The sequence below is a fragment of the Scleropages formosus genome, chromosome 5 (assembly GCF_900964775.1).
Source record: "Scleropages formosus chromosome 5, fSclFor1.1, whole genome shotgun sequence".
NCBI lineage: Eukaryota > Metazoa > Chordata > Actinopteri > Osteoglossiformes > Osteoglossidae > Scleropages > Scleropages formosus.
Genome location: NC_041810.1, coordinates 18,139,325 through 18,164,991, shown reverse-complemented (window position 1 = coordinate 18,164,991; position 25,667 = coordinate 18,139,325). Strand labels below are relative to the sequence as shown.

General features: G+C 44.6%; 2 protein-coding genes across 2 annotated transcripts; one reads left to right on the top strand and one right to left on the bottom strand.

Moving 5' to 3' along the window:
* Positions 1-611: 611 nt before the first annotated feature.
* Positions 612-6,107, bottom strand: LOC108935912 (zinc finger protein 260-like). The gene is made up of 5 exons (XM_029252404.1): positions 6,100-6,107; positions 5,600-5,701; positions 4,776-5,137; positions 2,487-4,310; positions 612-1,392 (listed from the first exon to the last, which is right to left on the bottom strand). Exons 3-5 carry the CDS (start codon positions 5,128-5,130, stop codon positions 1,286-1,288), a joined length of 2,286 nt encoding a protein of 761 aa, XP_029108237.1. The 5' UTR covers positions 5,131-5,137; positions 5,600-5,701; positions 6,100-6,107; the 3' UTR covers positions 612-1,285.
* A 473-nt stretch (positions 6,108-6,580) lies between these two features.
* Positions 6,581-25,305, top strand: LOC108930879 (interferon-induced very large GTPase 1-like). Its single transcript, XM_029251907.1, has 10 exons — positions 6,581-6,693; positions 7,699-7,718; positions 8,162-8,267; positions 9,473-9,567; positions 10,498-10,573; positions 17,379-17,648; positions 18,146-18,418; positions 18,992-19,270; positions 19,987-20,262; positions 20,597-25,305. The coding sequence occupies exons 3-10, from the start codon at positions 8,162-8,164 to the stop codon at positions 25,303-25,305; spliced, it is 6,084 nt and encodes a 2,027-aa protein (XP_029107740.1). The 5' UTR covers positions 6,581-6,693; positions 7,699-7,718.
* The last annotated feature ends 362 nt before the right edge of the window (positions 25,306-25,667 follow it).

The window sequence follows — 25,667 nt, the reverse complement described above, 5'->3', positions numbered from 1 at the left end:
TGCTCCTCTTTTTTTCTGTTATTCTTTTTTCCTGTATTCCAGCAAAGGAACACTGAAGGAAACGGTATCTAATTGTTTCTTGGGTTGGGATCTGAAGTGCGAGGGACAAAACCTCCACTTTACAGACTAAAACCATGTACATTAAAATCATTTCATGCTCAATGACTTCCAGCCCCTTTGCAATAAAAAAAATATTGATTTAATCTAACATTTTGTGTCCTCTTTGAACTGAAGATATTTGAGTAATCAAAACCATCCTCACCTTACCTGTCACAGATCTCTAAAATTATTGATAAGTTTAACACAGTTAACCTGTACCATGATTTACTGTGCTTGGTTCTGGTGGTGACTAGAACATTAATCTGCAATTGCTTGCTTACATCAGTTTTACAATATACATAACAGTACACTATGTAAATACTATATATATAAATTCCCAAATTAAAAACTTAACCAAAAAAACTTGAAATTTAGCAAAAACAGAATTTATGACATTTTTCTTGATGGGGAAAAATATTTTTTTCCCATCTTTTAATCAAGAAGGATAAAAAGATTTTTAATACCATCTACACTGCCTTTAATAATCAAACAAGAAACAGCAGGTGGAGCTCAATGACATTTGTACACCATAAATCCAGTAAATATTTCAACTTTTAAAACGCTTCCGACCATAGCGGAAAAATTGTTTTTAGAGTAGAAAGTAACTTCAGGTGGAATCCTTTAAACGTAGTTTAGTTGGGTGACAGATTTTTGTGCGAGACCAGAATCTATCAAGACATGTTTGGGAGTCCGACCTTCACTATCAAAATGAAAAGAAAAAAAAAAAAACTGCACAATTTATGCATATGACAAAAATTTACAAGACATGTATTTATGTTCCCTTCAAAACAGGACCCAGAAGGCAAGTGCATAAAAATCAAGTGTTACTCATGTTCCACTCTACTGCCTCACTGACCGCGATCTATACAGTTGCTGGTGTCGGTCCACAGTATTTTTGTCCATTTCACATGCTCTCGCGTATTATGAGTCAGTCATATTTCTGTTTACCGGCTTAAATAATTAACCAGAGAGCAGATAAAGGTGTGAGTTCAGGTACTCTCCGGTTTTATCCCCTCTATTAGCAGCTCTCTCAGAGCACACCTGATATTTCCCACTCAAAGAAAGGGCACTAGTGCTACCCTCCAGTATCCCGCCAACTGTCCTCACAATTCTTTGACCACGCTGTGCTCCCAAAACACCACAATCCCTCCCTGCAACTCTGCCGTTTCTCCCTGCTGTAGATCTTCTATCTCATCCTTCCTTCCTTTTGTGTATCCTCTTTGTTCCACTGTGCGCTGCTCAAACTCTTCTGCATCTTGATGGGAAGATGGTTCATCCAAAGGAACCTGTTCCCTGGAAGTTAAGAACAACAAAAACAAAGCCAAGAGAAAAATGTACAATAAACATTTTCTCAGAGTCGCGATATGCCGCCTCAAGTCTGTGTTTTTCTTCCTAAGAATCCCACACAATACATACTTTCCTGACTGAAGTCCTGAAAACTGACAGTCCTTCAAACCTGTTACCCCCATTACGAATACTGGTGCAGAGCAAGGGCTCCCTCCACTGGACAGGGGAGAAGTTCCCTTTTCATACATGTATGGACATTACAAAAGCCTTAACCCTAGCTTGAACCCCAAGCCTAGCTTCGACCATAACACCTCTTAAAAGAAGAATCTTTCCAAAACTGAATACTGTGTTTTTGGTAGACACTACAAGTACCAACGTGGCCGACACGCAGAGGACAAGATGGGCAGTACTCCACAGATATGAGAATAGGAAAAACTCTGTGCAATTGTGAGAGGTAGGAAAAAAAGATTCCATTAAGTCCCTGCTAATGTAGTTTATATTCCATAGAGAATGATTAACACACTCAACAATTTATAGTTCATGCTGCTGAAAAATAGAAACAAACATCAAATGTTTTCACTTCTAAAGTATAAATATCTAAAGCAGATCAATGACAGACAGGTCACATGGATGTAGTAACAATTAAGTGATGAAAAAAGGAATATGAAATGTAAAGAATAAGGATGTTTTCACATCCATAAGAGGAGAGGTAGATTATACATACATTGGTTCAAAGGTTCTAAACTCTATGTTCCAAGGTGGTTATTTCAATGTTCATACTGCTGTCCAGTTCACACAATAGCACTGTCATTAAACACCAAACAAAATAAAAATAAAGCATAGAAAGACATGATAAACTGCAAATTACTAAGGTCCAGAACCCCATCTTCACCAGACTGTTCCACTTGCTACACAGCAACACAAAAAATATTACAGTATTTTGGCAGATATTTGAAACTAGGGGTAATTTAGAAACCCAATAAAATACTACAGTAAAGAGACACTTGGGCGCCGTACTGTTTATGGTTTCACTGCCCTTGTGGGTCCGTCCGCTGCCGTTTCGTCTGGAGAGCTGGGCACACGTGACAACTTTGTTTTACCTGTCGACCTCGTATTAGCTTCAGTTCCAGCCGTAGCAGGATCTCCAGCTACACCTTGCCCTGGTGGATCAGTCTGAATCGTCACAAAAGCGCACCCCGAGGAGCTCGCTTTGGTCCTACGTGAAGTTCTAACTGCAGTTCTGCAGGCAGATGCTCTGGAAGCAGATGGAATTCGGACTTTGAGAGGTGTTGTCACCTGATTGAGAGGTGTAGCTGTCAAAGGCAATTTGAGCACAGTAGTACCTGGTGTCAAAACGGGACTGGGTTGCAGGACAGGCAGGGAGACCCCCTGAGGAGCCAGGACCAATACAATGGGGCCCAAGGCCTTACCTCCTGGCTGCTCAACAGATATCGTCTTCCCAGGTTGAGCACGCTGATTCCCTGCACTCTCCTGCAGTCTGTCTGTCTCCACATGTCGTGGGAGGATCTTGGGGAATTTGCTGAGCCCCGGCATCTCCCGATTCTGGCTCTCCACTTGACCGTGACAGCAGCGTTTGTGAGCCTCGAGCAGCGGCAGGTTTTCGAAGTCCATCCGACAGTGGTTGCACTTGGACGGCTCGGCGGCCAGGTGCACCTTCTTCTTATGGCTCCTCATCTCACGGGCCCTGATGAAGCGGCGCTGGCAAACGTCGCAGGCGAACGGCTTCTCGCCGGTGTGTGTGAGACGGTGTGACGTCAGGTGGTGCAGCCTTCGAAAGGTGCGCTGGCACTCGGAGCAGGAGTAGGGTCTCTCCCCATTGTGGGCTCGCCGGTGCAGCTTCACTTCGTACTCCGTTTTGAAGTTCTTTCCGCAGTCAGGGCAGCCGTGGGTCCGCTGCAGGCTGTGGCGGATCTTGTGGCCCTTGAGCTCATTGGCAGTGCGGAAGGCAAGGGAACACTGGTCGCAGACGAAGGGTCTGGCTTCCGAGTGTGTGACCAGGTGCCGTTTCAGGTGCTTGGAGCAGCGGAAGCTCTTCGGGCACCGCGGACAGACATGGGGACGATCGCGTTGGTGGGTGATGCGGTGGACGCTCAGGGCCCCGGCGTGCCGGAACTTCTTGTGGCACAGCAGGCACTCGTAGGGCTTTTCTCCAGTGTGTGTCCGCTCGTGATTGGCCACCTGCGTCACGCTGGAGAAGGCCTTTCCACAGTGTGCGCACATGCAGAGCTTCGCTGCAGCAGGGGATGCAAGCCTCCTCGTCCCCTCGTGGGTCCGCATGTGGCTTTTGAGGCCGTCGGACCTGAAGAAGCGACGGCAGCACAGGGAGCAGCTGTACGGTTTCACGCCGCTGTGCAGCCGCCGATGTTTGTTTAGGGACTCGGGCCGCGTGAAGCGCTGCTCGCACACGTCACAGGAGTATGCCTTCGTCCCGCTGTGACTGTGCAGGTGTGATACCAAGCCCTTTCGGTGTTTGAAGCTGCGGTTACAGTGGGGGCAGATGTGGCTTGCTGCCCCTGCCTCCAGGCCTCCACCTTCGCTGTGCCTCCTCATGTGTCTGCGCAGGACCCACTCCTTGCTGAAGCTTCTTCCACAGCGGCTGCAGCTATGAAGGGGTGTCTCCGCTTGCCCACTTGCCAGTTCCAGCGCAGGCCCAAGGGGTTCTGCGGTTGCCAGAGACGACTCCTCCGGGGAAAGGGAACCCTCCTCTGCCACCCAAGCCCCACTGTATGAGCGAAGGTGAGGATTGGGGAGCGCTGCTCCCTCTTCCTCCTTCTCCTCTCTCTCTTTGCCCAGCGGATGTTCCTCCATGGCAGTCGTCGCCACAGTGAGCTCGTAATCCACGACGAAGCAAGCTGCTTCCGGAACCTGCCGTGTGGCTACGGCAGCCTTTTCCTGGATCAGCCCTGCAGGAGAAGGAGCAGCACAGTGAATATTGAAAACTAGAAAATACAACCACATAAGACATCTTACTCCTAGACATTTATTTTCTTATGTTTAAAACCACATTGCCTTTAGCAATAACCACTTGTGTTGTCCTGGAAATATAGGGTGCGGGAGAGGTTAAATCCTGAACAGAACACCAGGGCAAATTACCTACCTGCACTCATGCTCTCACTCACTCATTTACACACACTAAGGGCAATTCAGAATCACCAGCTCACCTCAGACACATGTCTTTGGACTGTGGGAGGAAACCACTTAGTTCATTGAAAGTTGCTTTGGATAAAAACGTCTGCTAAATAAATAAATTTAATGCTACTCGCTGTGCCGTCTACATTCCCTTTTAAGTTGACTAAAAACCACTGTAATGCCGACCTCTGGAGACACAGATTACAACATTTTCGTATATAATAATATGAGATCATCACCAGGATCAGCGTATCCAGGGTCCAGTTCCTCGAACCCCTGTGCTGGGGACCCGTCATCACCGGCTGAATGACAGCTGTCACTCTTATCCCCACCGGACACCACATCCCCATGAATGCGGCCAACGTTGCCCTTCACCCAGGCGGTGATTTCCATCACTGTCTCTCTCACAATGGAGTCCATGCAGGAGCTCAGGTGTGTGTGGAAGCGCAGCAGACACGCCCCCTCCTCCTCCAGCACCCTTCCAGCACAGGGCCCATTCACACCTGTCTGCTCCACATGATGATGATGATGTGTCTCCAGCAGCTGCGCTCTGGCCCACAGGCGCCTGTTCTCGGCCTCCCTGCTGCTCTCCATCTCGCGGCTGTGGAAGTGAGAGAAAGAGCTCCTCAGCAGACTCGTGATCTCACACGTGCTCTTTCTCACGAGGGCTTCCATGCACGAGTTCAGGTGTATCTGGAAGGTCACGAAGAATGCGCTTTTTTCCTCCATTTTGTTCTTTAAATTGCTGCTCCGTTATTATTCAGCTCGCTCGCGGCGCATTTCGATGTAGAAACACTGACATGTGAGGTCCTGCGTGTGACGCGCCGGCCCCCTTTCCGGAAGTTCTCTTCCTCGTTGGTGTTTCATACAGAGTGAGAAGACTCCAGCGCGCTGCCGCCACCTACTGGTCAGGAATGTGAATGAACCGTAGAAAACCGAGTGGCGCAGACCGGTGACTTTGAGTTTTCGGCATAATCATTATTTTGAACTGTTTTACATAAAACCGATGATCAGGGTGATCATGGGCTGGAGACAGAGCTACTTGACATGAGGTGGTTTATACCATCGAATTGTTCTCCACTTCAGACAGTATTCTGCGACTTCGACTTGATTCCAGTTCACCAAGTACACACATACGCAGATTAGCTCCGTGAAGTTGTCCCCCCTAGAAACAGCACAAATGAAATAAACCTTATTATTCCTTAGTGCTATATTTGTGCCATAAAAATTAGAATTTGTGCCTTTGCAGTTTTTGAGATATTCACATTTATTTCGGAAGTTTCTGTGGTGTCCGAAAAGGAAGGTACACCGTTCTTTGGAGGTTTCCCTGAAACAAAGCACTGGAACACTTGAAGTGTGCAAACAAAGAGTTTATTAAGAACAGTAGCTCGCGTCACAAACTCACTTCACACCGCGGAACCTCATCTGCGTTCGCGCGAAAAAGCCCCCGTTATATATAGTGCCCCCAATAACGGTTCCCGCTTCTTTTAGGAACTAACCAATAACAATTTTCCTTTGTCGACTTAAACCCTACAGGCCAGCAGGAACCTTTCTTTTACAGACCTCTCGAGGATTCGTTCTTGGTGTAAAACACCACAGTTTCCTCACTCCAGCCCCCCTATCGACTTGCAGTACTGCTGGTTCAAAAGAATTAACAAATTGCAGATTCTTGTTTTTATTAGGGGGGTGCGGTGGCGCGGTGGCGCGGACCTCAGTCCTGCTCTCCGGTGGGTCTGGGGTTCGAGTCCCGCTTGGGGTGCCTTGCGACGGACTGACGTCCCGTCCTGGGTGTGTCCCCTCCCTCTCCGGCCTTACGCCCTGTGTTACCGGGTAGGCTCCGGATCCCCGTGACCCTGTATGGGACAAGCGGTTCTGAAAATATGTGTGTGTGTTTTTATTAGATTTCAGTTTAGAAAATATTCTCTTTTCCGAAAATTGGGTTTGTATAATTTAATGTGTTAATGGTCCTGCACAGGAGGAGGATGTAAAACTGGTCTTGTTAGATAAGAAGGTTACTTTCTGTTTCTTTTTCGCAGATGCTTTCCGTTTCAGCCGAGCGGATCTTGGCGGTCATTTTGCTGCAAAAAACCGTTACTTGAAGAGTACCTGCATTAGTTTTAGAGTCTCTACAAAATCTGGGGTTTTCGTGAACTACAGGTAAAACCATTCGGACATGTCAGTGTAATTCTTAAGATAAGATAAAATACTTTCTTGTTGTGATGAAATGGGGGATCTCGAAAAAGTTGCTCTGGAGAAAAGCGTCTGTTATGTTCGTATTCGTAGTGATGTGTGATTGCAGTTTGTGGAGATTTCTCGTTTATGTCTCTTTTTTAATTCACATTTCCTGTCATTGTACTAGTTTAATGAAACGCAGTCTTTTTGGGTTCACTGTCCACAAAGTTAATTAAAAAAGGCATCTTCTTCGATCTTGTTGTGCTGCAGTGGTACAGCTGCTGCTTTTCAACGCAAAGGTTGCGAGTTTGAATCCCAGCTCCAGTCCTGTGGAACATTGTACTTAACCGAAGTTGTCCAGTAAAATTACCCAGCTATAGACAGGGTTAAATAATTGAAGGGAGAGAAGTGTCAGGTAAAGGAATAAATGTAAAAAAAAAAAAAGGGCAGACACACAGTTGTTGTGTAATCAGTTACAATATTGTTCAAAGATGCCACATTTAACTTTCGGTTTTTATTTGCACAAAACGAAACTTATCTGCTCAGGTTTATTCTCGTTACAGTTATAATATATCATCTCGGGGGGGCGCGGTGGTGCGGTGGGTTGGACCGGGTCCTGCTCTCTGGTGGGTCTGGGGTTCGAGTCCCACTTGGGGTGCCTTGCGACGGACTGGCGTCCCGTCCTGGGTGTGTCCCCCCTCCCCCTCCGGCCTTACGCCCTGTGTTGCTGGGTTAGGCTTCGGTTCCCCGCGACCCCGTATGGGACAAGCAGTTCGGAAAGTGTGTGTGTGTGTGTGTGTGTGTGTGTGTGTGTGTGTCATCCTGTCAAGGGTTTTTTTTGGATCTCACATGTGATCAGGATGTACATGTTTTGGAGGTCACTGAAGGCTGTGAGCGAAGCAATTGAGAGATTTGATATGATTTTCTTTGTAAAAAAGTATTTTTGACCGTGGATTTGTTTCCCTTTGTGCTGCACCTTATTTGGTGAAGACGGAGAGCTTCGACTAAAGGTATACACAACAAAACCTGAATTGTATAAATTGAAATACTTTTACATGTATTCTTAAATATTTTACATTTAAAATAATTGAAGGAAGTAAGAACAATTAACTGGTCTTATAGATCTTGATTTTTACTGTTGGTGGATGTAGATTATGATCAATTAAATGTAGAGATAGCTGCATGTCTTCAGTTATTTGTTTATTCTTTTATATAAGAAGTGCTCTTTTTCAGATGATGGAATTATGGGATGTGTCAACAGCAGCTGTAACTGATTAAGAATTTTTGTTCAATTCGCTAAATGTATGCTTATTGTTTTATAGTTTAGTGTCTGCTAAATAAGTAGCTGTAGTAAAGTATTGTTAATATGGTGAGGTCGTAATCTTAAATTCACTCCAAGTTTATGCGGAAATCATGTCAGTTTCTTAATGTCTTTGTTTTCTTGTTTCGGGAGATGGAATGTCCCCAGTGCGGCTGCACATGTGGGGAACAGGACAAGTTCTGCAGTCAATGTGGCTGCAAATTACAGTCAGAGCAGCAGTCTTCAAAGAATTTAAAGGGTAAAACCTCTAGACTTCTCAGAACCCATGAACCTGTTGTTTATGTGTGCAGAATTAGAGTGTGTCTTATTGATTAACTAAGTTCTATTTTTTGATTTTATTTTACTGTAGTTTATAGAATAATTTGGTAGCCCAAGGAAACTCGCATACATAATGCTTTGGACTTCATGTATTTATATATACACATCAGAGACCTTTGAAAATAAACATACAGATGTATGTTGTTGAGAAATATTCTCAGCAGATTTCTTGCCCTGAGTAAGACGCATTTAATTTTTTTTAAAGTGAATTATTTTCAATGGGGGTGCGGTGGCGCAGTGGGTTGGACCAGGTCCTGCTCTCTAGTGGGTCTGGGGTTCGAGTCCCACTTGGGGTGCCTTACGACGGACTGGCGTCCCCTCCCGCCTTATGCCCTGTGTTGCCGGGTAGGCTCTGGCTCCCCGCGACCCCGTTTGGGACAAGCAGTTCAGAAAATGTGTGTATGTGAGTGAGTGAGTTATTTTCAGCTATGCATAACTATGCATAAGCAAATTTGTCAATATATGTTCTCTATCTTATATACATTTATAAAATTTGTCCATGTGCTGACTCTCATTCCAGAGAACACCTGACATGTTATGTTATTGTTACTAATTTGTTTAAGTTTTATTTGTATGTAATGTGACTTATACAGGAAAACTGTATTATGAAGTTTTTATGGACTGTAATATACTGGGAGTACTTACAAACAATTCTTAGTTAAGAACAGACTTGCAGACCCAGTTGTGTTCATAAATTGAGGTACAAATGTACAACAACCTCCTCTGCAATCGCCATCCATGACTGATTCATTGCATTAGCATGTACAACATTTGATATGTTCTGGGTATTTTCAGCTTTCTTTATCGTCTGCAGAATTGATAAAATTTTAGTAATATGGATATCCATTCATTTAATTAATTACACGTTATTTTGCCTTTAACCTCTTGCCTACCCACTCCCTAGCTGCACGCTCAAACCTAATGCCCATTTGAGGAACATTCTTTTACCCTGATCCGGCAGCTGTAACATGACTCCATTGTAACTCTACAGGACATGAAATTGCCCAGCCTATTAACTGCTTGGACTATGATATAGACATGAAAAAGTTATCTACAGTGTATGTGGTCAAGGAAAGTGATTCATTGTTCTGTTGACGTAAATGGTGTTTGTATTATCGCTACTAGATGATGAAAGACATATTGAAGATGGTCAATCCACACTGTCTGAAAAAACTGCCACTGCGGAAGAGTTCAAAGGACAACGAAGGATTGCCAGTGAGGTATCTGCTATTATAGTGAATTATTCACAGTATTCGGAAATTGTTCAACATACGTAACAGTGTAGGGAAAGTCAATACTGCAAATTCAAAAGAAAATAGCGATCTAAGTAATGAAATATTTCTCTCTTGAGGTAATAAAGCATTTGTACCTTTTTTCCTTGTCATACAAAATGTTATTTCTTCTGTTTTCTCAGGCTAGTTTTTTGTATTAGCTCATGTCAGAAAATGTTTTACTGCCACCAAAGCCTTTTTTTATTATGAATATAGTTTAAATGCTCCATTATATATTTAAGTTTTTCTGATCATGAAGATACCACAGTGGTAAGTCATCATACTCTGCATACAGTGATTTCATTCAGATCAAATGTATTTAAATTCACTGTACAGGGGGTGGAGAAAATTACAGAAACACCTAACAAAGTAAAAGAAGGCATCCTTTGGCTTTCTCCAAATGTAAACCTGTTTGGATGTAGGAAATATGAAAAATTACTCATCGGACCAAATTAATTTCTTCTATTGCTCAGGGCTTCAGATTTTGTTCTCCTTACACCAGGTTATTTGTCCTTGTGGACTGGCCTTCAGTGCAAGCAGTTTTCAAAGGGCAGCCCTGCCATAAACTCCATCTTTGTGAAGCTCATGCTCTACAGTTATTTTGTTGACACTCGGTCACAGAGGTGTTGATTCAGTTTTATGGTAATTTTTGAGGCAGCACTTGTGGTATTTAGCAACTATTCTGCTTAGTGAGCTCTTACAATGCAAGTTCTGTTGGGCTTTGCTGCAATTTGTCCATGTTTGTAAATGTAAGTACTGATTTAAAAAAAAAAATCAAAACACACACACACACACACACACACGCGCACACACACATTAACGATGGTCAGGCCCCTTAAAATGATATTCATGAATAAATTCATTTGTATTTAATTGTAGGAATTTCAAGATGCCCAAGAAATACTGGTCTGGAATGCAGAAGTCTCTGAAGAAAACAAGACTGAAGTGAACAAAGGTGTTATAAAGTCTAACACACACACACACACACACACACACACACACACAGAGAAACCACTTGTCCTGAGCAGGGCTGCGGCAAGCTTGAGCCTAACCTAGGAACACAGAGTAGAAGGCTGGAGGGGGATGGGACACACCCAGGAGAGGATGCCAGTCCATTGCAGGGCACCCCAAGCAGGAATTGAACCCCAGACCCAGCAAAGAGCAGGCACTGAAGCGAACAAAGGTGTTATAAAGTCCAACAAAATAAAGTTAGAATACATGCCTTTCGGAAGCTGAAAAAGTGAATTACTGCACACTGATTTAAGTCTGAGCTGTGTCATATATCTACCATTCCCATTTGACTGCAGCTGTACTACAGGAAAAGATATAAGTTTCTTGGGTATTTTGCCTGGCTGCTCCATAATCACCTCTCCCTTCTGAAAATTGCTCAAGATGAGCTGTCTGAGACATGTGGTTCTATTAGTCTGTGTTAGTTGTCTTGCTTGATGGAGTTTGGTTCTTAGTTTTATAACTGAGCTCAAGCAGAGTCCCGAGTAAAGGATCAGCATTATGTTGACATGTATCAAACACATTATGTCTGTGTCTGACTTTGTGGTAATGTTACCTTACCTCTCTCTCAGAATTGAGACAGACTGATGACCTGATGGTAGAAAAGATCACTAGTGACTCAGTTTCTCTTCGCTGGAGGGTACCTGCTGGTTTTCAGGACAGCCACAACTATGTGGTATCATACTACAGCTCCAGGGAGAAAAAGAAATTTATCTCCGCCACATCCAACACAGCTGTTTTTCCCGGCCTAAACCCTGTAACTTCGTACACCTTTACAGTCCAAAGCCGTAATGAAAAAGGAACACATTGCCTGGTTCTGAACAAATGTGCCTGTGCTGGTAATTGCTGCATCCAGAATTTTTCAAATTCTTTATGCATTCACCTCTTTGAATGAGCACAAGCCACTTATATATTCAAACTCTAAGGCCTGTAGCTGCATTTAGATAGTGGTAACACATTTTATATTTACATTTATTCATTTAGCAGACGCTTTTCTCTAAAGCGATGTACATCTCAGCAAAAATACAATTTGTGCATTACATGAAGAGAAAGAGATATGGCTGCAGTCATGTGATTCTTAAGTAAACCTAGTTTGTTACCTTCCACTTGATGCACCGATGTTCATCTCTTGAGTAGATGCACAAAACGCAGGATAGAGGAATTCTGGTAACTCCTACCAAAAATTTTCTAGTTTTTTTTAATTTTTAAGAACAAGGTACACAAACAATCACATACACTTTTAAGTTACCTAGCTGACAACATATGATGCTCTGAGCAAACACAGCCTTATTCCAGCTGTTTTTGTAAGGCAACAGTTCAGATAACGAAGAAGCCATTCTCATTTTTTTCTTACAATGAAATTTTTTAATCCGTTCCGAAATCATTATAAATTCACTTAAAATCACCCAAAACTCACAAAAGCATTAATTCTATTGTCACTCTTAAAACAAAGGTCTTCCTTGTCAAACTAGTCTCCCTATCGTTAAGTTTCATGAAATGTTATTATTGATGTGGCTGGATAGTTCTGAAGATGGTTTTTCTCTTATATGTAAACAGTAGAGCACAGAATAGATTTTAACTGCTCACTTTTTGCCTGTTTAATGAATGTATGCATGTACAGTTGACCCTTGAACAACACGGGGTATAGGGGTGCCGACCCCCCGCGCAGTCGAAAATCCACGTATAACTTTTGACTCTCCGGAAACTTAACTACTAATATCCTATTGTTGACCGGAAGCCTTATCGATAACATAAACAGTCGATTAACACATATTTTGTATGTTATATGTATTATATACTGTACTCTTACAAAGTAAGCCAGAGAGAAGAAAATGTTATTCAGCAAATCATAAGGAAGAGAAAATACATTTACAGTACCATAATGTATTTATTGACACCGTAAGTTTACATTGTCTGTTTACAAGATGAATCGTCTGTCTGTCTGTGTCAGTACCTACATCATGTTGTCTTATATGATACAAAACACTGTAGATGTTATACGTATTACTAACACTAAACATTTCGTTGGATTTGTAGCCTTCTGCGCATCGTTTGCATTTTACGTATGTGCGTAAATTTTTACAAAATCTTTCCTTTTTTTCCCTAAGAAATGTGTGTAATTTATGGATCGTAAATGATAAAATAGACTACTTATTATAGTAGTACAGTATGTACTAAAGTTAATTTTATGCAGTTATGATTTAATACTGCATCTTTACGTTTGCTTACTTTTCTGTTGACTGCGAATGGCACCATGTATTGCTTGTAAGTGTGTGGGTTAGTTTAGTCGGATTCTAACGACTTATAATAGTGTAGCGCACAGCGCCATGGATTTGGATGGGGCGAAGAAGGACGCAGAGGCAGCGTTCATCTCGAGCGTTTATTCCAACACCGGCACACAGGGAAATAATGCTCTCGGTCCAAGGACCCTGTTTCCTCCAGGACCTGCGCTTCTAGCCAGCCATCCCAGCCTGCTTTGCACCCCCAGGCTTTCTCTTCCTTCTATCTCTAGCAGACACAATTACTCCTTTATATTCCCCATACGTCACCCAAATCAAACCAATTACAATAAACACATTTCCCACTCGAACACAGTAATGTGGGTCGTTACAATAGATTTGTTTATACTTTATGGTAGTAAATGATAAAATAGACTAGTCCATCCATCTTCTGTCCCGCTTGTCCTAAAAGGGTCGCGGTAGCAGCAGGGAGAGCAGAGAGGCCTAGCCGCCCCTGTCCCCCGCAACTTCCTCCGGCTCAACCTGGGGGATTCCCGGCCGTTCCCAGGCCAACTGTGAGATATAATCCCTCCAGCGGGTCCTGGGCCGACCTCGGGGCCTCGTCCCAGTTGGCCGTGCCTGGTATACCGCCAAAGGGAGGTGTCCAGGGGCATCCTTATCAGATGCCTGAACCACCTCAACTGGCTCCTCTCAATGTGAAGGAGTAGCAGCTCTACTCCGAACTCCTCACCCTGTCACGGAGAGTGAGTCCCAGCACCCTGTGGAGAAAACTCATTTCGGCCGCTTGTATCCGCGATCTTATTCTTTCGGTCATCACCCAGAGTTGATGATCATAGGTGAGGGTAGGGACATAGATCGACCGGTAAATGGAGAGTTTCGCCTTATGGCACTACTGCTGCTGCTGCTCCCAGTCTGTGGCCGATCTCACGCTCCCTTCTTCCCTCACTCGTGAACAAGACCCCAAGATACTTGAACTCTCCCCTTACCTGGAGGGGGCATACCATCCTATTCCGTGACAGAACCATGGACTCAGACTTTGAGGTGCTGATCCTCATCCCCACCGCTTCACACTTGGCTGCAAACCATTCCAGTGCGTGCTGGAGGCAGCCATGTGATGGTGCCAAAAGGACAACATCATCCGCAAAAAGCAGAGACGTCACCTTCCGACTCCTACACAGAATGCCCTCCTGACCTCGACTGCAGCTTGATATTCTGTCCATGAAAACCACAAATAGGAGTGGAGACAAGGCACAACCTTGACGGAGTCCAGCACCCACACTGAACAGGCCTGACTTAATGCCGAGTATGGGGACACAGCTTTCGCTCCGTATGTACAAGGACAGAATGGCCTGCAGTAGTGGCCCCGGTACCCCATACTCCCGAAGCACCTCCACAGAATTTCCCAGGGAACACAGTCATAGGCCTTCTCCAAGTCCCCAAAACACATGTAGACTGGATTAGCAAATTCCCATGCCCCTTCAATGGTCTGTGAGAGGGTAAAAAGCTGGTCCACTGTTCCACGGCCAGGGCGGAATCCGCATTGTTCCTCTTCAATCTGCGGTTCAACTATCGGCCGGAGCCTCCTCTCCAGCAGCCCAGCATAGACTTTCCCAGGGAGGCTGAGAAGTGTGATGCCCCGATAGTTAACACACACTCTCTGGTCCCCTTTCTTAAAGATAGGGACCACCACCCCAGTTTGCAAATCCAAGGGCACTGTCCCCGAGGTCCGTGCAACATTGCAGAGGCGTGTCAACCATGACAGCCCTGCAACATCCAGGGCCTTAAGCATTTCCGGGCGAATCTCATCCACCCCCGGTGCTTTGCCACTGTGGAGCTTACCAACTACCTCAGTGACTTCCACCAGGGAAATGGACTCTGACAGCCCGAAAGCCTCTGGCCCTGACTCCTGTAAGGGAGGCATATCACTCGGGTTTAAGAGTTCTTCAAAGTGCTCCTTCCACCTCCCGACAACGTCCTCATCAGAGGTCAGAGTTTCTCCACTCCTGCTAAACACAGCCTGAGCGAAACTCCTCCGACCCCTTCTGAGTTGCCGGATGGTTCTCCAGAACCTCTTTGAAGCCGACCGATAGTCGTTTTCCATGGCATCTCCAAACTCCTCCCATGCCCGGGATTTTGCTTGTGCAACCGCAGCCGCTGCTGCCTTTTTCGCCTGCCGGTACCTGTCTGCTGAGTCAGGAGTCCCCAGAGCGAACCAGGCCCTAAAGGCCTCCATCTTCAGCTTGACGGCTTCCCTCACCACCGGTGTCCACCAGCGGGTTCTCGGGTTGCCGCCCTGGCTGGCACCAACAAGCTTTTGGCCACAGCTGTGCCTGGCTGCTTCCACAGTGGAGGTTTTGAACAGGGCCCATTCAGACTCCATGTCCCCTACCTCCTCCGGGACATGGAAGAAGCTCTCCTGGAAGTGCGAGTTAAAATCATTCCGGACAAGGTCCTCTGAGAGTCGTTCCCAGCACACCCTCATTAAATGTCTGGGCCTACCGGGTCTGTCCATCAGTTTTCCCCGCCACCTGATCCAACTCACCACCAGATGGTGATCAGTTGACAGCTCAGCACCTCTCTTCACCCGAGTGTCCAAAACATGTGGCCTCAAGTCAGAAGAAACAACTACAAAGTCGATCATTGACCTTTGGCCCAAGGAGCTCTGGTACCAAGTACACTTATGAGCATCCTTGTGTTCAAACATGGTGTTTGTTATGGACAAACCATGACTACTACAGCAGTCCAATAACATTTCACCATTCAGGTTCAGATCGGGCAGGCTGTTCTTCCCAATCACCCCTCGCCAGATTTCCCAGTTCTGCCAACGTGAGCGTTGAAGTGCCCCAACAGGACAATGGAGTCTGTAGGTGGGGCCCTGTCCAGAACCCCTCCCACCTTCTCCAAGAAGGCCGAATACTCTGAACTGCTGTTTGGTGCATAAGCACACACAACAGTCAAAGTTTTCCTCTTTGCGACCCTAAGTTGCATTGAGGCGACCCTCTCGTCCACCAGGGCAAACTCCAACTGTATGGCAGCCAGCCGGGGACTTGTGAGTATCCCCACACCCGCCCGGCGCCTCTCACCTCGTGGAACTCCTGAGTAGGAGAGGGACTACCCCTTATCAAGGAGTTTGGTTCCAGAGCCAACACTGTGAGTGGAGGTGAGCCCAACTATATCTAGTTGGTATTTCTCAACCTCCCGCACCAGTTCCGGCTCCTTCCTCCCGAGTGAGGTGACATTCCACGTACCAAGAGCCAGTTTTCGTCGCGAGGGGCCGTGACGCCATGCACCACCCCGCCCCCTCCCGCCGCCAGGTATACATAGCACCGGACCCCCATGCTGGACCTTGCAGGTGGTGGGCCCACATGGCCCCCCCCGCGATGCCTTTTTGAGCTGAGCCCGGCCGGGCTACGTGGGCTGCCCGGCCACCAGGCGTTCGCCTAGGAACACTACCCCCAAGCCTGGCTCCAAGGGTAGGTCCCGGTGACCCTATTCCGGGCAGGGTAAACGTTCTTCTGTTTCCATTTTTTTAGTATGGAGATTTTTGGATTGTGTTAGTCTGGATCTTCACTCCAGACCTGTTCGCCTTGGGAGACCCTACCAGGAGCATAATGCTCCCGACGACATAGCTCTGGAGATCCCTAGATCACGCAAGCCCTTCCGCCACGCCAAGACCCCGATCCAGGAAGGGAAAATAAGATAGACCAGTATCTACATATATTTTACGCATTCATGACATACCTAATTTTTTCAATATGTCTAGGCTACGTGGTTCGTTTCCAAGTTTTTTCAAATTGTCGGAAATCTCCACAAAATTTTCCAATTTATCTATTGACAAAAAAACCCCAGCATATAAGTGAACCTGCGCAGTTCAAACCTATGTTGTTCAAGGGTCAGCTGTAGTATAATTTAAGTGGAATGTCTAAATGCAAAACCTCCCTTGCTGTGAAAACCATGCGGGTGGTTGCTATGGGTCAGGTTTGACCCGATGGCATCAACAACAACAGGAGAACAAAATGCACTGTTTCGCATAAACATGAACTGAGATGGCATCTATGCTTAGAACACATAGGTGTCATGGTGTTAATCTCCTGGAACTGGTTACTGATCTGAAAAGAAAGCTGTCAGTTTGTACAATCACAGACATTTCACCCAGAGAGCTGGGTTCAGTGATGTAAATTCACAACATTACAGGGGAAGCACAAACTAAAATGCCAGCAAATCAAGAAAATCCATGATAAACAAATTCTTTGTCTTCTAGAGAGAGGAGGGCCCCCACACATCTCTAGTCCTGCCTCTGTTTGTTACCAATTCTGTGTCTCTCCATTGTTTTGTTTCATTCCATCAATTTCCCTTTTTTTTTTTATCTCTGACTATTGTATTGTATGTTTCATCATGCTTTACCTGTCTTCAGCTCTGTTGCCTTCCAGAAGAGCCTGGTCTGTTACATTGCTTAATGATTGTATAACACTGGACTGGTGTAAGAATAATAGTAATGCAATATTTTCACAGAGCCCTCTAAACCTGGAAAGCTGACAGTAAACTTCATTGATACGACATCGGTTTCTATCAGTTGGAGCAAACCACATGGAATGGATGGAATTCCACACTTGTTCAACATATCCTATCACAGTTCTGGAGGAGAACCAAAACTCATCTCCACCAATTCTCAGAGAACAAAGCTCACTGGGCTGAATCCTGGAACTGAGTACACTGTCAGCGTCTCCACTGTTCTGGAAAATGGGATGCAAAGTGCTGCTGTTTCTGAAAGCATCTTTACAGGTGAGAGAACAAGGTTTAAGACATGACTGGCAGAGCAAAGCCTGCCTTTATAACAAGATGCTGACATTTGATACATGTTCCCTGTGCCACATTCCCTCTTATATTTTTGAATAATTTGCCTGATGTTTGTGGTACAGTTGCACATTTTGCAGATATAAATTGGTCTAAAACATAACACACACACACACACACACACACACACACACACACACACACACACACACATTTCCTGAACCGCTTGTCCCATACGGGGTCGCGGGGAACCGGAGCCTACCCGGCAACACAGGGCGGAAGGCTGGAGGGGGAGGGGACACACCAAGGACGGGACGCCAGTCCGTCGCAAGGCACCCCAAGCGGGACTCAAACCCCTGACCCACTGGAAAGCAGGACTGTGGTCCAACCCACTGCACCACCGCACCCCCCCAAAACATAACATTCCAAATTTAGTCAGATTTTTCCATTAAAATGTGTCTCATGCTTTCCCTCTTCCTTCCTAGAACCTTCAGCACCACAGAATATGAACGTCTGCTCTTTGAACGTAACATCTGTCACCCTTAGATGGGAAACACCTCTCAACATGGCTGGAGTTCCACACAAATATAATGTTACTTGGGACACAACTCATGAGCCAAGTCAGTCCATCACAACAAAGGAGACCTTTGCTGAAGTAGCTGGCCTGACACCTGGAAGTGACTATTTGTTTTCCGTGTGCACCGTCTTGGAGTGCACTGAGGTGAAGAGTGCATTGTTACATACAACAGTCCGCACAAGTAAGTGTGCTTTATCTGATCACAAAAAAGGAAAAGCGGTTGTAAGAGACGAGGCAGGAGACAGGAGATGCAGTCGCCCATTGCTGTGGGCTTTTATTTGCCTTAGACAGCGGAGAAGGAAAGAGACGGGAAAGGGGGAGCAGGGAACAGGTAGGGAGTGGTTTCGTGCTGGTCAGGGGGGCTGGGAGAGTCGGGTCGGTCGGGACGTGGGCGTCGTCTCAGCCTCAGGGTTCGGGTTTGCGGTCGCCTCTGTCTGGTTCTCCTCCTCAGTCTCTCCTCCTTGCTGCTGGGCACCGGGGAAGAAAGAGGGGATGAAATCAGCCCCAGCTGTGGCTGCTTTGCCCCCGTCTCCGCCCCCTCCCCGGGCGGCCTCGGCGTGCTACACCGGTCTTTACTCACACAATACAATGCTAGTTTCAAACAAAGTGGATGTTTCCTAGCAGTTAAGTGAAATCGTGGAGAAATTACTCATATCATTTGGAATTTCATAATTCAGTTTCATAGAATGTTGTCATAACAGACTTGTCATAGGTATCCTTTATGAAATGTGACCATGATCTGTCTCCTTACCAGACCTTCCCCGACCAGGAAAAATAACAGTCCACAGAGTCACAATGGACTCTGTATCTCTGAGCTGGGGACCTCCAGAAGGGTTGGAAGGCCTTTGTGAAATGTACATGGTAACCTGGAGTTTCATGGGAAAGAAGAATAACATCAAGGTTAAAAATGACAGAAGTGTTGCTGTAAAGCAACTGTCTCCAGGCAGAGAGTATGTGTTCAGTGTGGTCACCACCAGAGACGGTCGGAGCAGCAAGAGCAGGAGCAACTGTGTTTCTGTGTCTGTATGGACAGGTATGAAAATGCACTGTGTATGGGGAGTTTGATTTCTACAAATATGCATAAACTCTTCAAAATTACTAGAACTGAGTACATACATTCTGTCATGTTTATCGTGAGACGTCGATCAGAACGCAAGGGCAGAGATCGTTGTCCGAAGCATTGTAGTCGTGGTCCCAAGAGTGAGGGTTGTGATCCGAAGGGTTGGGATTAGAAGGCAAAGGTCGTAGTCTGAGGAGTTGTGGTCGAGGTTCAAAGAGAGAGGGTCGTGAGCTGAAGAGCTGTGATTCAAATGTGGAGATCGTAGTCCGAAGTCATAGCCTGAAGGACGAGGTTCATGCTCAGAAGAACAGTTAACAAGGGGTATAGAGCAAAGCTGAGCACAAGGTTTTTGAATTCCGCGAACACTGCAGGAAGGTGGCCTTCCTTTAAAGAGAATTTAAATGAAGTGCAGGTGTTTGTCACGTCTGTGGAATTAGCTATGATGACCTTCTCCTGTTATCCTCTGGTATAATTTTCCAGAGGTTGTGACAGTTGCTGTATGGATTGGTGTGATTTCTTCTTTTTCACATTAAATTCAACAGCAAAGGTTAGAAAAAGGCAAACATTTATACATTACTTCCTAGTTTGAACACTGAAAACCGGATCACAAATTCTGTTCTGTATTTATCAGTCATAATTTGTATTACCTCATGTAATGACACTTTTAGTCTAAATCATTTTCATTTCAGAACCGTCTCCTCCACTGGACCTCCAGGCAGAGGAGGTGAGGAGCAGGTCAGTGACACTTTGCTGGGAGAGACCAAAGGACATGGATGGAGTTTCTTACCAGTACATCATCACCTACAACTGTAATGGAGAGCAGCCCAAATCAAAAACACAGGAATCCAGCATCACTTCAGCTGTTTTTTCTGATCTGAAACCAGCAGCTGAATATGTCTTCACCATCTCCACAATGATTCAAGCTGGAAACAGGAGCACTGGAAGTTCAGTACGTGTGTGCACCAGTAAGTTAACTCTTTCATTAACTCACACCCATTATGGTCACTTTAGAGTCACCAACTCACCTGAACCATATGTCTTTGGACTGTGGGAGAGAATCCACACAAGTGAAGGGAAAACATGTTAACTCCACACAGACTGAGTGAGACTTGAGCCAAATCACAGGCAGGCCAGGTGCTGTGAGGCAGTAGCACTAGTCAATGTACCACTGTGCTACTCAGACAACAAATTTAATTCAAATGTAATATTTTCTTTTCTTAGTTAAAGTTTGCTGATACCTATGACGTTATATTTGGCATAATGTTTTTTGTGTTCATTTAAATCCTTTGCCAACTACAGAAACCTGCTTGGATGAACTGCTATATGATTTGGGACTGCAGTGTAACCTGAAACAAAAACTCACTCTAAGCACTATTCTGGAGATCAGCCCTGTAACTATGGCAGATGGACTCAATCAGTCTCTAAAATCCCTGCCATGGTACTTTCTGAGGAAACTCATGATGGTCAATGTGACTGCCAGGAGTGATATGTGCACAAGCAAGAAAGACTCAGATTTCCAGAGCACGGACAGCCTTTTGGATCATGTTTTTAATGTAGATGATCACAGGAGTGGGATCCATCCCCTTGATGTCATCACTGCTGTTTTCCTCTGCTCAGACAGTTTTCTTCAACAGGAGATCGTCTTGAAAATGTCCATGTGCCAATTTTCTGTGCCTCTTTTACTGCCAAACTGTGACACACGACAGTGCACTTTGATGCTCTGGGCAATGAGGGACATAGTGAAGAAGTTCAGACCCCATTCCCTTAAGGATCAAAAAGGGTTTGTGGAGGAAAGCATTGTTCTCCTTCAACTTCCCTTGGTATCTTTTGTCAGACTTGGTGAGAGAAGTTTATCAAAGTCTCATATCTTGAACCAAGTTCTGAGTAACCCACAGCAGTACCATGATACTTTTGTTCACCACAATATGGCATGTGGTGACACTCCAAAGCGGATTTCGGATGGACTAGTGGAAATTAGCTGGTCTCTACCCTGTGGCAACCGAAATATTGACATCTTTCCAGATCCTGTTGCTGTAGCCAATCTACGTGGGGATGTTGGCTCTCTTCAGACTCAGTTTTCTTTTCTTTGTGAAGCTTCTGCTGCTGTGTTTCTGTTCTGTGATGACTTGGAAAACTTTTGTGAATTTCTTCAACCTATGAACTTTAAGGGTCAGTTGTTCCTTGTTACGAATTCACAGAACACGAGCTTCAATTTACAAAATTTTAAAGCAAGTATTTCCAAATTACAGATTCAAACTAGGAACATCATAATAAAGGGCCCACAGATGAATGATGCAGAATTTGTCAAGAAGCTGCATGAAAGTGTTGGTAACCTTGTGAGAGAACCTCCCTTCAAAATAAGTATTGAAGAGATGTCTAAACTTGCACAGGAGTTGGGGATCCCAGTGGATGAAGATGCCCCCCAATGTCAGACCAGCAAAAAAAATGCAGAAGAAATCACAGCAAGAATTTCTGATATTCCACATTTCAAAGAGAAAGAGCTCCCCTTACAGGGGAAGGTGTGGAAAGAACTAACTAAACTGGAGAAGGAACAATGCAGGCTGAGAAAAGCAGGGGGTAAAAGCATTGAAATATATAAGAGTGAGCTGTCTAGTCAGAAGCAAAAGCTTAAGGAGCAGCAGGGGTCTATGGATATATCTGATGCAATGTCTTCTTTCATGTCAGCAGTCTCTAATTCCAGAGAAGAGCGACCATATTTCCTCAAGTGGATGAGAATTAATCTAGACACCATGTCCCGGAAGAACTTGTCACACCTTCGAGAGGAGTACAAGAAAAAGTGTTTTAATTCTCCGGCAAACAAAGAGCTTATTTCTGAGTTGGACTGGCAGATATCTAGTAGCTCACTGGGTGTTGAACACTTTCTGCGAGAGATGGGTCAGTTGTATGAATCAGCCAGCTCACTTCCAGAAAATCAACTTGCTCGAGAGCAGCTGAAGAACCTGCCATTGTTATGTGCTGAACTGCTGCAGGATGGATTTCCAGTGGAGCTTATAGATGGGGATGCATCCAACATCCCCATGAAGTGGGTTTCAGCAGTTCTGACAGAGCTCCACCATATCATGAAATGTAAGTGTAAGATCCGGGTAATCACTGTGCTTGGAGTCCAGAGCACAGGGAAATCTACTCTGCTCAACACTATGTTTGGGGTCCAATTTGCTGTTAGCAGTGGTCGGTGCACAAGAGGTGCCTTCATGCTACTAATCAGAGTGAAAGAAGATTTCAGGAAGCAGCTTAGATGTGACTACATCTTGGTAATTGACACTGAAGGGTTAAAGTCACCGGAATTGGCTCAGCTTGATGAAAGTTACGAACATGATAATGAACTTGCTACACTAGTGGTAGGCCTGAGTGACATTACAATCATTAACATTTCCATGGAAAACTCCACAGAAATGAAGGATATCCTTCAGATTGTGGTGCATGCCTTCTTGCGTATGAAGGAGGTGGGGAGAAAGCCCTGCTGTCAGTTTGTTCACCAGAATGTGCCAGATGTTTCAGCACATGACAAGAATCTAAGGGAGAGGAAACTTCTGCTGGAGCAGTTGAATGAGATGACAGAAATAGCAGCAAAAATGGAAAAGAGGGGACATCTCAAAAAATTTACAGACATCCTTGAGTACAACCCGGAGAAGAACAACTGGTACATCCCTGGACTCTGGCATGGCAATCCTCCAATGGCACCAGTCAATGTGGGTTACAGCGAGAGTGTGAATGAATTCAAGAAGAGCCTCATTAAATCATTCACTGAGTGCCAAAGCCCGGCACACACATTTTTAGAGTTCCTTGAATGGACCCAGAGTTTATGGAAGGCTGTGAAATACGAGAACTTCATCTTCAGCTTTCGCAACAGTCTTGTGGCCGATGCTTATTCCAAACTTTGTACAGAATTCAACAAGTGGGAATGGGCTTTCAGGAAACACATGTTCTCATGGCTGACAGGAGCCGAGACAAAGATCTCAAACTTTGGCACAGTAGCGTCTCAACCATCTGTTAATGCTGAAGATTTACTGAGCACCCTAAAATGCGAGGCCATCGAACAGCTGACTGCACAGGAAAAAATTATTTTGGACAACATTGATGAATACTACAGGAGACAGGAAAACCACGTGTACTTAGTTGAAAAATATAAAGAGGACTTCATGACCAGTGCCAAGACTCTCAGAATGGAGGCAGAAAACTTGATAAAGAACAAGCTGGAGACAACATCAGAAATCAAAAAGGGAATGCTCAGGTTGGACTCTATCAAGAAAACATACACTGACACAATGGAACAGAAAGTACTGATGCTGATTGACAGATGCAGGAAAATTCAGTCAGAAATGTCAGAGCACCAGCTTGGGACTGAATTTGGGAAAATGTGGGACGAGACTGTGAAAGAGCTTTCGTTCGGAGGACTAGACAGACGGAATGTTGTCCAAGACATCTACAACCAGTTGAGAATCAACATGGCGCGAAAGGGAAGTAATGTTCAGGAAATACTGAACAATTTTAGCAACTTGTGTGAATGTGGAAAAGAGCCATTTAAAGTGCAGAGTGGAGCACAATGGTTTGTCAAGAGGATCTGGAATAAATTCTTTGGAGATGAGCAAAAGAAGCGGGCTCAACAGATGGCAGACCAAATCATCAACCAAAGTCAAGAATTTGTTGCTGACAAGGTGCAAACAAAAACAGATTATCACAACACATACATCATGGACCTCCTGCATCTCATAGATGAGAACTTGGAAAATCATAAGAATCTAGAAACAAGTGTTGCATTTGAGGCCTCTCTAAAGATACACATCTGTGGTCATGCAGCGAGGGAGTTCCAGCAAATGCATCATGATTTTATCCAAAGGAATGACCCTCGGTGTTGCCTGGAGCAATATAAAGACCAGTACTGTGCTGACTTCAAGGACCTGTTCTATGAAAGAGACCAGTGTCATAAAAAGGCTACAGAGTTTGCCAATTTATGTCTTAAACCTGCTGTCGGGGATTATGTAAAAACATCACTGGGACCGGATATTGTAGATAAAATGTCAACTGGAAATAATTCATTTGAATTCAGTACTCGCTCCTTTTTCCAGTTCTCTATACTGAAACAACTCCTTGTAGATGTTAACTTCAAGAACTACGTGAAGTACATTCTGCACTATGAGCGATTTATTAAGCAGTGGATATTTGAGCAAATTGTGAAGCACTTCTCAGAAAGCACTGGTACGCTCCAAAATTTGGTGGAAAGTCATCAGAAGGAAATCATTGGGAAGATCAAAGATGCTGTTTCCTCTGCACCCACAGGAGGATGTGAGAAGAGTGGTGGTGATATTTGTCACTTCATTCAGAACATCTGTATTAATTTGGATAAGGAGGTTGTCATTCCCAAAGATGCTCTGGATAAATTCATGGCCTTGAATTCTGCTAATCCTGAGGGATTTTCCAAGGTGCTCTTGAAAATCATAGAAGAAATGGGAAAGACCCTGAGTGAAGAGTTTGAAAAGAAGTTGGATGTGAGAGAAATACTGACAAGTTTGACTTTCAAGCCCCAGGATGAGCTGTTCGGAAGAGTGTTTGGCTGTGGGAAGCAGTGTCCATTCTGTAAAACTCCTTGTGAAGCAGGAGGGAAAGATCACACAGAGCACTTTGCGTCGATTCATCGTCCTGAAGGCATTGGGAGGTACAGATACGACAGCTCTAAGAAACTAGTGACTCATATATGCTCCTCTTCAGTTGCTAGTGAAATGAAATTCCGTTGTTTCGAAACAGAGGGAAAGTATCACCCATATAAGGACTATCGGGATATTTTCCCCAACTGGCTCATCCAACCTGATCCAAGCATCGAGTCGTCAGACTACTGGAAGTATGTCTTTGTCAAGTTCAATAAAGAGTTTGCAGAAGAGTTCAAAGCAAAGCCTGCAGACCTGCCACGTGAGTGGAGATCAATATCTAAAGCACAAGCACTGAAAAGCTTGGAAGAAACGTATATGCTGAAAAAGCAAGAGGATTATTAAGTTTGTTAACATAATAAAATCAAGACACATTCATACTATACGTTAAAATTACCATTTCGGCTAAAGGCTTTAAAGATCACAAAAATGCGTTGAATGTGCTGAACATGTATAAAGACATTCTGAGAGAAAAATATATATCAAGTTTATAAAATCAGTTTTCATTTGTAAAATTGTTCAAAAGTTATTTGACATATGAAGATATACTACAGGCAGTGTAACTGATGAGATATTAATCCAACATGTTTTCCATGTTCTTCTTAACTTGTTTTCAGTTACAGTTTAAAATGTAATAATTGTAGCCAGACTAATTTTTCCTTTTCACTTAATCCTGTGATTTTGCTGAATCACAAATGTGTACTGAA

Excerpts from the sequence above, each read along its gene's own strand:
- LOC108935912 (XM_029252404.1), bottom strand. The coding sequence starts at position 5,130 with ATGGAGAGCAGCAGGGAGGCCGAGAACAGGCGCCTGTGGGCCAGAGCG. Across the intron at positions 4,311-4,775 it reads CCCTGGATACGCTGATCCTG|GGCTGATCCAGGAAAAGGCT; the intron begins GTGATGATCTCA and ends CTTCTCCTGCAG. Across the intron at positions 1,393-2,486 it reads AGCTAATACGAGGTCGACAG|GGAACAGGTTCCTTTGGATG; the intron begins GTAAAACAAAGT and ends CTTAACTTCCAG.
- LOC108930879 (XM_029251907.1), top strand. The coding sequence starts at position 8,162 with ATGGAATGTCCCCAGTGCGGCTGCACATGTGGGGAACAGGACAAGTTC. Across the intron at positions 8,268-9,472 it reads GTCTTCAAAGAATTTAAAGG|ATGATGAAAGACATATTGAA; the intron begins GTAAAACCTCTA and ends TATCGCTACTAG. Across the intron at positions 18,419-18,991 it reads ACATACAACAGTCCGCACAA|ACCTTCCCCGACCAGGAAAA; the intron begins GTAAGTGTGCTT and ends TCTCCTTACCAG.